Source organism: Colletotrichum costaricense, assembly GCF_030867565.1.
Source record: "Colletotrichum costaricense strain IMI 309622 chromosome Unknown Scaffold_2.1, whole genome shotgun sequence".
Lineage (NCBI taxonomy): Eukaryota > Fungi > Ascomycota > Sordariomycetes > Glomerellales > Glomerellaceae > Colletotrichum > Colletotrichum costaricense.
Genome location: NW_026848231.1, coordinates 2,627,684 through 2,642,761, shown reverse-complemented (window position 1 = coordinate 2,642,761; position 15,078 = coordinate 2,627,684). Strand labels below are relative to the sequence as shown.

The 15,078-nt window shown below is 52.0% G+C and overlaps 8 protein-coding genes across 8 annotated transcripts; 3 read left to right on the top strand and 5 right to left on the bottom strand.

Annotated features, from left to right (window-relative positions):
- Positions 1–1,038: 1,038 nt before the first annotated feature.
- On the bottom strand, positions 1,039–2,373 carry CCOS01_02517 (UDP-galactose transporter; the record flags this gene model as incomplete). Its single annotated transcript, XM_060450706.1, has 4 exons — positions 1,039–1,472; positions 1,538–1,918; positions 1,971–2,061; positions 2,125–2,373. The coding sequence occupies 4 exons, from the start codon at positions 2,371–2,373 to the stop codon at positions 1,039–1,041; spliced, it is 1,155 nt and encodes a 384-aa protein (XP_060319356.1).
- Positions 2,374–3,637: 1,264 nt separating this feature from the next.
- CCOS01_02516 (dephospho-CoA kinase) lies at positions 3,638–4,462 on the top strand (the record flags this gene model as incomplete). Its single annotated transcript, XM_060450705.1, has 1 exon — positions 3,638–4,462. The coding sequence occupies one exon, from the start codon at positions 3,638–3,640 to the stop codon at positions 4,460–4,462; it is 825 nt and encodes a 274-aa protein (XP_060319355.1).
- Positions 4,463–5,122: 660 nt separating this feature from the next.
- On the bottom strand, positions 5,123–6,240 carry CCOS01_02515 (short-chain dehydrogenase; the record flags this gene model as incomplete). Its single annotated transcript, XM_060450704.1, has 2 exons — positions 5,123–6,058; positions 6,118–6,240. The coding sequence occupies 2 exons, from the start codon at positions 6,238–6,240 to the stop codon at positions 5,123–5,125; spliced, it is 1,059 nt and encodes a 352-aa protein (XP_060319354.1).
- A 1,098-nt stretch (positions 6,241–7,338) lies between these two features.
- On the bottom strand, positions 7,339–8,072 carry CCOS01_02514 (ARD/ARD' family protein; the record flags this gene model as incomplete). The annotated part of the gene is made up of 4 exons (XM_060450703.1): positions 7,339–7,470; positions 7,521–7,580; positions 7,636–7,947; positions 8,043–8,072. 4 exons carry the CDS (start codon positions 8,070–8,072, stop codon positions 7,339–7,341), a joined length of 534 nt encoding a protein of 177 aa, XP_060319353.1.
- Positions 8,073–8,910: 838 nt separating this feature from the next.
- CCOS01_02513 (Der1-like family protein) lies at positions 8,911–9,772 on the bottom strand (the record flags this gene model as incomplete). Its single annotated transcript, XM_060450702.1, has 2 exons — positions 8,911–9,468; positions 9,593–9,772. 2 exons carry the CDS (start codon positions 9,770–9,772, stop codon positions 8,911–8,913), a joined length of 738 nt encoding a protein of 245 aa, XP_060319352.1.
- Positions 9,773–10,906: 1,134 nt separating this feature from the next.
- On the top strand, positions 10,907–11,418 carry CCOS01_02512 (histone H3-like centromeric protein cse-4; the record flags this gene model as incomplete). The annotated part of the gene is made up of 3 exons (XM_060450701.1): positions 10,907–10,970; positions 11,022–11,146; positions 11,203–11,418. The coding sequence occupies 3 exons, from the start codon at positions 10,907–10,909 to the stop codon at positions 11,416–11,418; spliced, it is 405 nt and encodes a 134-aa protein (XP_060319351.1).
- Positions 11,419–12,166: 748 nt separating this feature from the next.
- Positions 12,167–12,748, top strand: CCOS01_02511 (FUN14 family protein; the record flags this gene model as incomplete). Its single annotated transcript, XM_060450700.1, has 3 exons — positions 12,167–12,389; positions 12,441–12,520; positions 12,599–12,748. 3 exons carry the CDS (start codon positions 12,167–12,169, stop codon positions 12,746–12,748), a joined length of 453 nt encoding a protein of 150 aa, XP_060319350.1.
- Positions 12,749–12,759: 11 nt separating this feature from the next.
- Positions 12,760–15,031, bottom strand: CCOS01_02510 (metallopeptidase family M24; the record flags this gene model as incomplete). Its single annotated transcript, XM_060450699.1, has 4 exons — positions 12,760–13,185; positions 13,248–13,509; positions 13,611–14,700; positions 14,785–15,031. The coding sequence occupies 4 exons, from the start codon at positions 15,029–15,031 to the stop codon at positions 12,760–12,762; spliced, it is 2,025 nt and encodes a 674-aa protein (XP_060319349.1).
- Between the last annotated feature and the right edge of the window lie 47 nt (positions 15,032–15,078).

The following is a 15,078-nucleotide window of genomic DNA, read 5'->3' as shown; positions in this document are numbered from 1 at the left end:
TAAATTATTAGTTTAATAAATCTATACTACCCTAAGTTTGCCTTAAGTAGCTTTCCGAGGCTACGCTAGAGGAAGCTTGGAGGAGTGTCAGGATGCTCTCTGCCACATGCCTCAGCTGCCCACCCTAACGTACATACTATGGAGTGTGATGTCATGGGTCCTGATGGCTGGTAACTACCTCAGGTATGTTCTACTTCATACAGTTCTACAGGGGAGCCCAACGTGCATCAGTTCCAAGCTTTTCAACAATAACCGCCGTTGCTTCCTCCCTCACCTAAGATGGGGAAGTTGCGTGACGAGTTACTTTAGAGTAGCCTAGCAGCTCAGGTGCGGAAGATACCTAGGTAGTCAAGCCATCTGACAAACACATGCTGATGGCTCGCGTTTCTCTCTTGAGGACCGTTTACTACTTCAAACCCCACGAAGCAAGCTGCACTCCTCTAAGCTTTGACGTGGGTACGTGGGGCGATGTCAGCGTTGCAATTTTCTTCAACCGATTGGGGCGCCTCGGTATGTTCAGCATCTCAACCAAACTCACCGCCACATCTTGTTGAATCAAATCGTTAAAATGGATCGCAGATATGTCGCCCCCCTGCCGACCAATTCACAACGGGAATGTTGTCAGGGCCCTCGCGGAATCAGTGTCATGGCATTACAACATTGCTACATCGTCCATAGTACTGTACTATCGTTCCACATTCATTTCGTCAGCAAACGAAATGCTGCAGTATTCTAACACGCCTTTTCGTATCTTGTCATCTCGTGCTTCTCCTTGTTCCGCTCTTCCGCCCACACCTCAAAGGCTGAAGCATGCATCGCGGCACAGGTTTCTTGTCTATGCTGATCTCAAGAGCAGAGCGAAGCCGAACCTGGCCGAGTTCACATGCTATTGTGCCCTCGGCCATCACTCCTGCACGGCTGTCCAAAATGGGATAGATGACGGCCGTCATCAGCGTGCCACCAACACAAGGTTCTCACGCGGATAAGCTACGCCCAAAACTTGCCTCTATTCCGGCAACCTTGCCATACTGGCAGCCACTACTTGTTCGCATCCCTATTGCTTTGCGAGCTCGCGCTCATAGGTTGTGTCGTCGGCAATGACATCTTGGAAGCCTCCGTCTGACGGATTCTTGCCCACGCGTAGACAATACCGCTGATGAAGCCAACAACAATAGCCGACACACTGCCAAATGTGACAGGGGCGTCGAAAAAGACCAGACCACTGATGGCAATGGGAAGCTTGTTGAGTGCGCCAACCACAGAGTATGTCGTTGACGAGGTGACACGAATGCACCATGCAGAGCAGTAGGAGATGAAGATGGCGCAGAGTCCCGAATAGATCATGCCGACAAACAGGCTGTTGCGCGACTCGACGGGGAAGTTCTTCTCGATGTTTGCCGAAGACCAGTCCTCGGCAAGGAATGTGCAAACGATGAGGACGGGAATCGTCAAAAGGTTGTTGTAGAACATGGCTTTTTAACACATTCGTCAGTAAATTCTGCCAATTAGGAACGCCTGGACGTTCAGGGTAACCCACTGTCCCAGTCCTTGAAGTTCATCTTCTTGATAACTTTGCGCATGCCCAGCACATAGGCCGCAGTGCAGCAAACGTTCATGCCCATCCACGCGTACCCAGCGTTCAAGGTCGAAACGGCGGCAGAGGCTTCGGCAGACTGCGATCCACCTCCAAGAGCATGCTGGACATCAGCCCAGGCGGCAACAACGGAGCTGAGGACCATCAGGCCAAACGAGAGAAGGGCAAGAGGGCTGACACTGCCGCCGAACCACAAAACCTCGCCGTACGCGATGACGATGATGGTCAGGTTCTTGAAGATGGTGTATACCGGCACAGAGAGAAATTGCAAGGCCTTGGTGCCCGTGTAAATCATGCCAACCAGGAGGAGTGCGATAGGGAACCCTGCAGATAGTAAGCTTTGGCCGATGCCTGCATCACGTGAGACGAGACCAACATTTCTTTGCCTTGTCAGTGTCGAATGGCGCCAGGTTCGTAATCATTCCGAGGTTCTTGCACACGATAATGGTAAGGATGCACACGATGGACTGGATAAGAGGGCTGAGTTAGAGGTAGTCGCGACTGGGGATTTGCCTTTGGATAGAACGCACCTGGACAGCAAGGTAAAGAAAGTTGAGGTTCCAGAACTGGCCTGAAACGACGTATTTGTTGACGACGGTCATGCTGATGGAAGAGAAGCAGTAGGCGAGAATGGCAGCGCCGGGACTGTTGTCAATCTTGCTGATTGGCGATCCAAGAGTAGGACGCGGCCTTGGGGGAGGCCGAGCCAGAAAGCCATCCTTCTCTCCAAATGACTCGGAGGAGCGGAGCTCGTAATCCTCGTTCTTCTTGTCCGTCATGATGGCGCTCGGTGTACAACTGTCTGGACGGTATATCAAATTGGCAGTAGAAGCAAGCTGGCTTCAATAGGTTTGGCGCAGGATGCAGCCGTGGAGCTTGCGAATGCGCCGAGATTCGGTAACGGGGAGAGTCGTGTATGACCGGCCTCGCAACTTCGACGAGGTAGAAGGTAGTGATGGGTTGATCGAGTCGTAGCTGCGGTCCTTCACGCTTCGTTGTTTGCGGACGCGGTGATCTGGCTCTAGGGGAAGCGTTGTTGAAGATCTGGGGTTAAGAAAGAAAACGGAGGTTAAGGGGGTCAAAGGCTCTTGGGCATTAATTAGAACGGACGGGACGGGAACGCAGGGGAACACGCGTGCGCCTACCCATCAAGGGTCACGGAATTTCACCTCAGATTGGATGGCCTTAGTGCTTTCTACAGGCCAGGTGGAGAATCTCGGGGCACGTAAGCTCTCCAAATACCGCCCGCGACAGCCCAGTCAAGGAGCCATGAAAGTATCTTTGGTAAGAAGGGATGAATGCAAGGGACCACTAGACACCTGGCAGACCCAGGGGTGCACCATTCCAATTCGACCACAGGGCACAGTAAGGGAAAGTGTCACGCTGCCTCACCCTGTCCAGTTTTTCTTGTCTGGGTTTTTTTTCCTTTGCTTTTTTTCTTGTTCTTCAGAATTACATAAGGCAAGACCGCAAGGTTGGCCCCTGGCGCTGTCTTTCGGGATGGTGCCTACCTATCCGTATATGCCTAGGTACGTGAGATAGCTCCCAAGGTCACCTCAACCCCAGGGGCCAGTGTACCGACCTGAACGAAGGCCAGCGTTTTTCTCGTCCCGTCAAGAAAGAATTGTATGATTTCTGCGCAAGCCAAGATAATTTGACGACCAAAGTCGCCAAAAGTTCATTGCGTTGCCAAGGTACCAAGTTCCTTCAATCGCGCTCTCTTTCAGTTATGCTTGGCACCGAAACTGCAAAGTGAATGTCAATTGGCTGACGCATGGGTAGTCGTACCCCAAGCTCATGTACCTGCCCTGTGCTTTCCTTCTTCCTCGACTCGAAATAACCTCGGATCCATCATCAGTCCACCCCCACTATCGCCATTAACGACCTGAACTTCATCCCTCTTCCCGTCCCAGCTCCCGCATTTCCAATTCAATACCGTGGCGCCGATATCGAACCCATCGCATTTGTCGCCGGGGCTCGCATTCAAATTTCGGAAGAAGAGGCCAACCCGAAATCACGCCCTAAAACGGGGATTCTCTCACAATGCTCTTCATTGGTCTTACGGGCTCCATTGCAACGGGCAAGTCAACCGTTTCCTCCATCCTCTCCAAGCCCCCTTACTCCATTCCCCTCATCGACGCCGATGTCCTCGCGAGGAAAGTCGTCGAACCTGGATCAAAGGGATATGCTGCCATCGTGAAGCATTTCCTCCCCACAACCCCGGACCTCCTCGTCCCGGTCTCAGAGACCATGCCCGAGGCCGGGCCCGACGGCAAAGGTCGACCACTCAACCGACCCGCCCTCGGCAAGCGCGTCTTTGGCGACACGGAAGAGCTCAAAAAGGACCGTGCCGTACTCAACGGCATTGTTCACCCCGCCGTTCGCTCTGAGATGTACAAGGCCATTCTTCGTGCCTATGTCACCGGTCACTGGGCTGTTCTCCTCGACGTTCCCCTGTTATTCGAAAGCAGCCTCGACCGCCTCTGCGGCACCGTTTTTGTCGTTGCTGTCAAGGACCCCGAGTTACAGATGCAGCGTCTCATGGCCCGCGATCCTCATCTCAGCCGCGAAGACGCCGAGAACCGCGTGCTCAGCCAGACGGATGTGAGGCTCAAGGCACGGAGATGTGAAGCCAGAGGTGAGGGCAAGGGCGTCGTACTATGGAATGATGGCTCCAAGGAAGACTTGAAGAGAGACATCGGCGAGGCTATCCGTCACGTTCAGGCCTCCAGCCCAGTATGGTGGAGTTGGCTGCTTCTGGCGTGTCCACCAGCAGCGGCAGCCCTTGGGGCCTGGCGGTTTTGGCAAAATGTTCGCATCAATAAGGCATGGGCGGAGCAGGAAAGAATTGAGAAGGCAAAGTTGTAGGCTGAGCCTCAACAACACAGTACAGTTCCCGGTGACCTCATCACCAGGCTCACTCATGATCTTGAATGAAGGCAAGCGTCTCATGGGTTTTCGGTCACATATGCGAGCTTCATTGCCCCGTTTCATCGCTGCGGCATGTCTAAAAGCACAACTGCTTGCTGAATAAGACGGGTGAGAAGATGGCACCCAGAGGCGTCCAATGGCGAGGCTCCCAGATGTTGGCAACAATACGTACTTCCAAGGCCCTCTCCCGTCGTCAGCCGCCCTGCAGAATCGAAGATGACGTGTAGGCAGAGACAAGAGTACCCCCAACGCTGGTTCTTCAAAGCAGGCGAAAGAGACTTGCGTGTATCATGGGGACAACTTCAAGGACCTGCAAGTACGGACGGGTACTTTGCCAACGTCAGCTTCATTCAACAGATGCCTCGTCTGTCTGGTCTTGCAGTCTTCTCTTCTGTGATTTGTATTCGCTTTCCATCACTTCAAAGGGTTTCCCCTGCTCTCTTGTAGAAGAATGTCCCCGATGTCTGGCAAAGCTTGAAGCACCGAGGACTCTTTGCGCATTGGAGTCTACGAGAGACAGCACCCACCACTCGCATCTTTGCCGTTGACACAGAAAAACAAAGAACTCAAAATTCACTCAGACTCAGTACACAACTCCTACGCAGTTACCTGGCCAGGCGCATCCTGCCCAGAGTCGGCCATGCTTTCATCTTGATCTGCTTGCGCCTCCTTTCCCTCCCCTTCATCAGGCGGAGCGGGGAAATTTAGATGTTTCCAATCCTCCAATTCTTCGGTGACGGACCGCAGCCTATCACGAATACTCTCTATTGCATAGCTCCCCAGAAGGAGCCGCAGCGGGGGATACGAGCAATGAGCTAGTTGCCAGACGAGCTCCGCACACTTGACGGCGCTTGTCGGCTGCCGGTCACCGAGCCACTGAACCATTCTTTTGGCATGCAACGCTGGTGATGTTGCCTGTGCGTAGGCATCGCTCGCAGGTTTGATGAGGAAATGACCCCAGGTTGGTAACGGTGTTGCAAGGGTATCTGGCTCGTCCCTTCTGACGAACCCCGGCTCTACGAGTGTTGCCTTGACGTTGAATGAGTCTGTCTCGTAAAGCATAGCTTCTATGAGTCCCTCGACGGCGTATTTGGTAGCACAATAGGGGCCGAGGCCTGGAACACCCAGAGCTCCTGACGTCGAGCTGAAAATCAGGTAGCGGCCGCCGTTCTGTTGGCGAAAGTAAGGTAGGCTGGCTTGGATAATGTTCAAAGTGCCCATGAAGTTCGTCTCGAACTGATTGCGGATTTCGTGCTCATCCTGGTCCTCACATGCTCCAATTACGCCATAGCCAGAACAGTTGGCTACGACGTCAAATCGCTGGAACCGCTCCAAGGTCCGTTCAATGACCCGCGCTACCGAGTCTCTCGCTCGAACGTCACACAGCATCCCCAAACAATTTTCGTTGTCCTGCTGTGCTACCATTTCCTCCGGTGTCGTCTCGAACACACGGCCCACGGAAGTGACGAGATCTCCTTTGGACAAGGCGGACTTGACAAGAGATCTACCCATGTGGCCGGTTCCACCAAATACCTGCACAGGAAGTGCTCAGTCAATGTCAGAAAGTAACATAAGGGTGTCCCATCACTTACAACCCAGACCAACTGCTTCCTCTCGCCGTCAAGTTGTGGTGGATCACAGCTAGCTGGGAGTTGAAGCTTCACTCTTGACGGTCCATCCGCGGGAGTCGCGCTGTTCTCGCTACACACGTCCATCGCGCTCGTTTCACAGTCGCTGGGTGGTATTACGAGCTCTACGTAGCTCTGCTGATAAGCTCGCGGCCTCTTGGCAGTCGGTATGGAAGCAGTCTCCAGAGGGGCAATCGTTGCAGCTCGTTCGTTACGGAAGAGAGCTATTAGATGCAATATTGATGGTAAGATGGAAGAAAAGGGAACGGTAAAATGCCGGTGGCTTTAGGAAGTGAAGATATCCGAGCCATTAAATCAATATAGAGCAAGACGAGGTATGGAGAAGAAACGTAAATCGAATGCGAGATTTCAGCTTGCTCAGTGCATCCACCTGTGAGACGAAGTGAAGGTCGAGGTAAGAATTGGTGGCCTTGGGAAAGGCCTACCCGGGCGAGGTACTTTTGCCTGCTCCAATGATACCGAGACCGATGAGGGTGTGGTTGTTGAAGGCCGCAAGGTGACCAGTGCTGATTGCTGGATGAACCCGGTGATTTCGGTAGATGAGAACTGGTATATCCGTACCCCACTTCCCCATATCCCCTTCTTAATCCCGGTACATGCATGAGCGGCTGGGTAACCGTATAACGGTATGTCTCTATGCATCTAAAATTGGCTTCTGATGCCAAGTTTCACGATCCTCAGCCACGGGATGAATGTCGGATGATTCTCGCGTCGCCTCTTCATGACCGCCAAGGTAGGTAGGAAGGTAGTGCTGGATGAGCCACTCCCATTCTCCGCTGTCTACTGGTTCCAGCAGAGCAGTGATTGTTCTTACGGGTGAGCGGCCGTTCACCGTTGGCATCTTGGGGTTGGCAAGCCGGTCTTCATTTGATGGAGGAATTAGACAATAGGGACAAATCTCGTCAGATCTCGTCATATTTGCGCTGTGCAGTAGATGGAGATGTCAGCATAGGCATTACCCAGTCTAGCGCCTGTCTGCCAAGTCGTACATTAGTCAAAGAGGTGCCTTCGTAACGAGACTTGCTGTACTCGGAAACATGACTAGAGTGCAAGGGATCCTGCAAGTGGCACGAATCATCTCCATACTCCCACTAGATATCTTATCCACCTGCTTCGCTCATGCCCACAGACTCTCCCCCATGTACCGTGTCCTTAGCTGGTTGTTCATGCTGACACGCCGTTCTGAAGGTATTGCTCAACATATTCTTTCCTGTGCGGGTTCACATCAAGGTCCTTCGTCCTGTTCAAAGGGGTCCACTTGGGCTCATCCTTGAAGAGCCTCATTGCCTTGATGTACTTTGGACTGTTAGCAAACTACATAACCTCTGAATACATGCACTGCTTACGTTAGACTCGTCGGTTGTGAAGCGGTGGTAGATGCCAGGAGGCAGGATAATTAAGTCGTCCTGCCAATGGTCAGCTGGTTGCAGCGCCATTTGCCGACGAACATGGCGATGTTACCTTCTCAACACGGATACGAACCCAAGCGTCATCGGCGCTTCTGACGTCAAAGAAACCTTGACCGTCACGAACATAACGAATTTCCTCATCCTCGTGCAAGTGCTCGTGGAAGAAAGATTTGACCTTTTCCTCATAGATCTCGCCCATCTTCTCTGGCGACACAACAATCTCGTCTCGGTTCCTATAGCCGCGGTCCGAAGCCAGCTGGTTGACACCATCCAGATTAGGGATTTGGTGGTAAAAGACACCAAGCTTCTTCAGATCTTCGACGGTAACCTCCTTGCCAGAGTCATGTGCCAGGCGCTGGTCACCCTATGGTGTCGTTGATAGTCAGTGATTGATTACTACCGAGGACTCGAGCTTTGGTCATTTTAGACATTTTAAAGAAAGGCTTCTTCTCAACTTACATCAAGGCCATCATACCAATAAGCCCTCATGTTGGTGAGTGGGTAATGTATCGCAAGCCTGAGAGCTGTGCGTAAATGAGACTTAGAGGTTTTGTATGCCTGTATAGACGGCACTGTGAGTACTTTGTATCAAGAGTATTCCGCAAAGTAGAATATCAAAAGGTTCTGTGGTCAGCAGTATTGAGTTGGTGTTATTTCGATTGCGCTTTGGAGGCAGTAGGTAATGAGGTCGGTTTCACTTTTTGTATTTGAAATGACGCAATTGGCTCAGCAGGTGGGGTCATCAGAAGAGGTGCTGGAAATGAAGCGTGTCGTTGTCCGTCCGGCCTTACCTCTACTTGTACATAGATAAGTCAGGTTGCACGTGGGCGGGGCTGCCATAAGGTAGGTCATTCCGGCTGGAACCCACCATCGGCGCGCGGCAGCCCGGCCTTCCTTTGCGACCGCGCGTGGAAGTCAAGACGGCCAGAGTCAGAGCCAGAACCATCGCCCGAAATGTGAATTGGCTATCTCAAGGTACTTGAGGAAAAAGCAATGCTAGTCAAAGCATCTTGAATCACGACACATTAGAATGGGAAACACACGTTGCAAAGAGAACATGGATAACAATACATGACATTCTTACGTTGACCTGTGCTTTCGCCTGGGACAACTGTCGGGCGTGGAAGTCAGCTCTAAGGTATCTATGCTTATGGCGAATTCAAGCCTGAGGTGCTTCGTTGATGAAAATCATGCATGGGTACAAAGACATATGCCGCTTAATGGCGATATTGATACCCCAACGCCAAGAACAATGCAAATGTTGCTAATCCCACCAGCTTTTCCCATCTTCTTTTTCGTCCCCAATAGATTTGCCCAACATGTCCCATCATCGAACGTCAGCAGCAAGCTCTGGCCCTCCGGCAATGGCAATCTCATTGTTGATGCCATCAGCTGTTTCCTCCACCTGACGTCTCTCAAACAGCCTCCTCCACCAGCTTGGAGGGTCGAATGGACGCGACCCATTGTGCAAAGGCGGGTATACATCAGTAAAGAAGTACCAGATGTGACCGATCACCACGCCCATAATTTCATCCTTGGGAATAGAGCCATGGAGGATAAGACTGAAGGCCATCAGAACCCACGGTAGGTAGGGGGCTGTGAAGACCAGCAGTCCAAGAAAGCTCAATCTCGTATCCGGGTTACGCCGCGACCAAATATAAACGAGAGTTGAAGAGAGTGGGTGGCCCAAGAACGGCATCGAGACCATTGGCGACAAGAGAAGAAGACTCGCCATGGAATAAACGAGCAACCAGGAAAAGTGTGCTGGGGAGCGGCCAGAGGACTCTTCGAGTAACCGCGCGTAGCGCTGAAGGAAGTAGACATGGAATAGCAGATCGAGCGAGAATGGGCCGAAGTAGAGGAACGTAGTAAGGAGACGCCAGTACTATGAGGACATTCAGAGTGATCAGCAATAGTTCGAATGTCTTCGGGGGAGAGAACTAGACTGTGGTGGGGTTGCAATCATCGCCAACATATCAATAAATGAAGAATGGAAGAATTAGGCGAACCTGGGATTTGGCGAAGACAGCGCGAAAGCTGTAAAACAACTGAAAGGGAGTGACCATTTGACATTGTACGAGAGCGCTAGTCAGAACGGTAGCAGTCGTCCACCATCTGGTGCAAATGGGCATTTCCCAGAACCACGTCTCAAGGGGGAATCGGCCCCCGTCACCCATCATCTGGTCCATGCTGCGTAACGAACTGGGATGAGAGTGCTTCAGAGGCGAAGATTCGTCGGCAAAGAAGTTGCCCTCATTGCCTGCCGTGCCGGAGCTTTGCGGAAATCGAAGGGCGTGAAGTGCCGTCTAAGTATCTTGGTCGTCTGAGAGTGTAGCTAGGTTGAGGGGTTGCAAAAGCGTCGGGGAGGACGGATAACACTACGTTTGCGATGCTTGTCGATAGAAGAGACCAAGCGACTGGCCGTGATTACACGGAGGGACGAAGTTGAATCGGCAATAAATCGTCAGATACGTCGCCGGCTTGGGAAGTGACTGAGGTTAGAGAGGGTGGGAGCACGACTGCATGTAGTCAAGTTACAAGTCTGGAGAGGTGGCCTCTGAGTAACGTAGGTAGGTACCTAGCGGGTAGGAATTACCTAGGTAGGCACGGTCGGCACCTTGAGCGCTGACGAACGGTTGATGCGGTCAATTTATTGCTGGAGGTGAAGTGGGGAGTGGGGACAGCTTGGCAACCAGTACTTAGCAACAGTAATCAGCCCCTTGTAAACTGGTGCCGTTCCTTCCCACAAGGTACCTTATTCGCGTACTTGTATATCCACCTCACATTACCTAGCGCTTCACGTGCCATCAGTAAACCCACAGCTATGGAAAGGGACCGCATCAGCCTCACAGTGCCGACTCACGCAGACAGCCCTGCACAGCAAGTGGTGCAGTACGCGTAAAGTGGTCTGGCGTAGCCAGGACACGCGTTAAGAAACACGCGAAACGCGTCCCGATCGATTTCCCTTGAAAATCGCGGGGCTGGTAGCGCACTACGGTTCAGGTCCTATCGGAATGGGAGAGTAGCTCAATTACTTTCGTTATTCCTTCAACACCACCATTATCACCTCCGAGCTACAATCTCGTCCCGGCTTCTAATCCGTCAAACATAATAGATGAAGCTCAGTTGACCTTCATTATTCTGTCCCTACTGTCGCAATCCCAATTGAGACTTTCCTACGCTGCCCTCACTCTCGCAACCTTGTCTTAGCTATCGCACTTGTCCGGCCCTCCTTTGGACACCCACTTCGCCCCTTTAGTCAAAATAAGGATCCCCCGAGCAGACCTCTGCAAAACAGACTTCGGAAAACGCTACCCATCGCCATGCCTCCGAAGAAGAGACAGTCGGACGTTGTGCGTCGCAAATCGCGACAGAGCGATGTCCAACGTAAAGATTATGCTTCCCCGGTCGTGTAGGACGGGTGCTGACGAGGAGCAGCTGGCGATCCGATCCCCAATCGAGGCAAGCGACGCTACAGACCAGGGACGGTTGCTCTTAGGGAGATTCGGAGATACCAAAATGGCACCGACCTTCTGCTGCGACGTCTTCCCTTCTCACGTCTAGTACGTTCAGACCCAGTCAATACTCTAGGACACGACAGGCTAACCGTTCTCTCTAGGTTCGCGAAATTGCCGAGTCGGTAAGGCCTCGAGGCGAAGCTATGCGATGGCAGTCACAAGCAATACAAGCACTGCAAGAAGCTGCCGAGGCTTTCTTGGTTCACCTTTTCGAAGATACAAATCTCTGTGCAATCCATGCTAAGAGGGTGACCATCATGCAAAAGGATATCCAGCTTGCAAGGCGCATTCGCGGCGTATGGGGTGGCCTCGGCTGAAGTTACCAAGGTTAACGAGGACTATTGATCTATGGGGCTTCTGACGATCACCGAGCCGCCTTGGTGAATACCTGGGGTCGCCCTCTGGGCGTTGCTCGCTATATTTGCGAACACGCGGGATCCTCCCTACGAGGTGTATAATTTCCCTGGCTTCTGTTTCTGTTATATCATGGTCGTACGGATACCCTTTCTGGGATGGCGGTTTCTTCTTGAGATTTTATAGGGGGATGGGGAGTTCGTGGCGTTGGCGATGCTTCTTTGTTACTTGAATGTCAACACCTTTTGGGATGGCCATGCGGTGTGACTTGAAGGAAGGTTACGTCAGAGGACAGGAAAACACCAAGGCACTGAGGCACCAATCCTTGACGCCCTCGAGTAACGAGGTCCTTCGAATTAGCAAGACTGCCACGTTTATAACGCACGTCAGGGGCGTATCTGAGGTTGTCATGTTGGAAGTCGCCCGACCAAAATGCCTGTATTCAACTGTACCTCATTCGCAAGGTCATGGAATGTACCGTGCCTTAGGTGCTTATGTAAAGAAGAGCAGCAAAAGTATGAGACTAGTAGTGCCTTACCTAATGGAGGGTAAATCAATGATCGTAAGGGCACGTAAGAAAGGTGCATAATGAGCATGCCAAGGTACGACTCTTCGTTTACAAACTTATTCTCAATTAGTCTCTCCCACCTTCCTCCACCACATGCAGCAACGTTGGTTGACTTCGCTTTCCATCTGAGCTGAAACGTTCCCATGAGCGGCCTCCTTTCAGCAAGATTCGCCGGTCGGCGCCTGGCTTGGCCGGTCGGCGCTGGCTTTTGCGTCACTTACTCACTTGTCTACCGACAAACGCCTGGGAACTTTGGCTCTCATCTCACCTCAACCGCGGCATCGCCCAATCGCGCGCAAGATCGCCGTTCATTTGGGAGCTTGAATCCAGAATCGATGAGACAGCTTTCACGCGGTAGCATCTATGGTATGAGAATTATATATCCCGAACGGGTATATCTTGTTAATATTGGTATAGGATTTGGAGTTGGACTTCTCGTCGGCTTTCTATCTCACACTCTGGCTCTCCTTACCGGCCTAGCCATGTTCACCATTTACGTACTTGCTGCCGCTCCCCAGGGAACTCACTCGTCGGGTTATAGTTATTTGAATTCGGTGCTAACAATCGTTCCATAGCTTGCGCATCGATATGGCTTGGACTTGCCCCAGCTTCTCGGCTTGAAGAAACATCTAAACAAGGCCATTCTGACAAAGCCTTTCCACAATGCTGTTTTCCGGCTATCTTTCGCAGCTACCTTTACTCTCGCCGCCTTTGTCCGCTTTTAGGTCTGATAACCTCAGAAAGGTTGCGTCTCCCGTGTCAGCCACGCTAGGGTCAAGGGGTCATTCTGGAAATAATCCTTCGTTTTCTGGAAGATTTCCGCATTGTGCTTGTTTAGCCACGCTTTCTCTTCCACTGTCAAGAGACTGGGGTCAATCAAATTTTGGCAGTATGGGACCATAGTGACGTGCTCGAAGCCCAAGTAGGGCTTGTCGCCAAAAGAATGCTTTGTCTTGACTTCGGTTACCATTGCGACATTCTCGATCCGAATGCCATATGACCCGTCCTCGTAGAATCCTGGCTCGATAGACACTACGTTGCCTGGTGCAAGAGCGACTTCGGCAAACTGGACTCTGGTGCCGATACCGATAGGGCCCTCATGTACGTTGAGGTACGACCCAACACCATGACCAGTTCCATGACGGTAGTCGAGGCCCTCTCTCTGAGGCGCAAGCAGTGTTAGTTACCCATCTCTGCTGGTCAAGGCTGCGATTTAATACGTACCCATAGGTGCTGGCGAGCCAAGCAGTCAAGCGCAAAGCCAGTTGTGCCCTTGGGAAATATCGCAGTATCCAGCGCAATGTTCCCCTTAAGCACCAAGGTATAGGCGAGCTTCTCCGCTTCCGTAGGTTGTCCGAAGTGCAAAGTCCTTGTTGTGTCGGTAGTTCCGTCGAGGTACTGCGCACCAGAGTCGCACAGGTAAATGGCATTGGGGTCAATGGTGCTGCATGCCCCTCGCTCCGGCTTATAGTGAATCACAGCGGCGCTGGAGAGATATCAGCAAGAGTTGGGATGATTGGTGTCTCATGGTGCCGCCATAGCCCAGGTAGAATATGTTCACTAGAGGCAAGAGAAGTCCAAACTTACTTCGCACCAGTCGATGAAATGGTGTCAAATGACAAGCCAACGTAATCTTTCTGCTTTGCACGCAGTTGTTCGAGTTTGTCGCCTGCCTCAACTTCGTCCAACTTCACTTTCTTGGCCACAAGCTGGTCTTCCAGCCAAGCAAAGTACTCGATCAAAGCAGCGCCATCACGAATGTGACAAGCCCTCATACCAGCCATCTCGTTCTTATTCTTGACAGCCTTAGAGTCCCCGATAGGACTTCTTACCTCGTCAACTTGACCGTCTCCGCCCAGGGAGCGCTTCAATGCCCAAGATGCCTTGTTGGAGATCATGAACCTCTGAGATGTAGTTCCAGTTGCTGACTCGGTCGATTTAACCTCGGATCGTAAAGCGTCAATTGCATCGAAGATGGCTTCGTAAGGCTTGACAGCGACGTCATTCTCCGCAAGATAATCCTGAGTCTCTTTTCCAAGCTTAGTATCGTCAACATAAAGGGTTGCTGAATCGGGAGTAATGATTGCATATGAGAAGAAGACGGGGTTGTAGGGAATGTCGTCGCCGCGGAGATTGAAGAGCCAGGCAACCTCGTCGAGCATTGACACAACAAAGGCAGGTGAGTTCTTCTTTTCCAGCTCTTGGCGTAAGTCCTTGAGCTTGCTCTTGACGTCCTTGCCATTGAACCTCTCGGGCAGCACTTTGACGGGGTTCTTGGGGCGAGCCGGGCGATTAGCAGCCCACACAAGATCCACCAAGTTGTCATCCAAAGGCAGCAGATCACTACCGCCAGATCTCTTGACCTTTTCAGCGAGTTTCTTGGCTACGGAGCCTGTGATGAGTTTGGCGTCAACACCGACAACCTTGCCACCAGTAGACTGTTCAGCAGACCATTCTTGCCATGTAGGAACATCTTGGAGACCTTGTTTCAGGAGCAACCAGTTTTGATCAAGCTGCTTCGAAGCTTGGTTGAAGTATCTTCCGTCGGTAGCCAGCGCAGCCTTGTCCAAGGTTACGACAGCGCAGCCGGCAGAGCCACTGAAACCAGAGATGAATTCCCGGCGAGCATCGCAGCCAGCGATATATTCGGAGGCATGGGAGTCTTCAGAGGGGATGACTACACATAGAAGAACAGGGAATCAGTGACGACGCTACAACAACGCAACCGGCAGAAAACTGGCTTGCAGTGATTTGTCCATACCGTAAACGTCGACCTTGCGCTCCTTCATCAGCTCTCTGAGCCTTGAGAGGCGGCTGGTTGTGTCAATTCGCTCCATATCTAGGGCTGGGATTTGGTGTAATGCTCGATGGCCAAGGCCAGGAGAAGATATATGAAAGCCGGCGGATGATGCAGCGGGCGGGGGCCAGACGCTGACGCTGCTTGTAGGGAATCGATAGCTGGTTCGGCAGACAAGACAAAGGGCAGGGCGAAGACTGGTCCTGAGCATGAGGAGGGAATGCTGGAGGTACGACCAGGACGGTGGGCGCGTGTGGT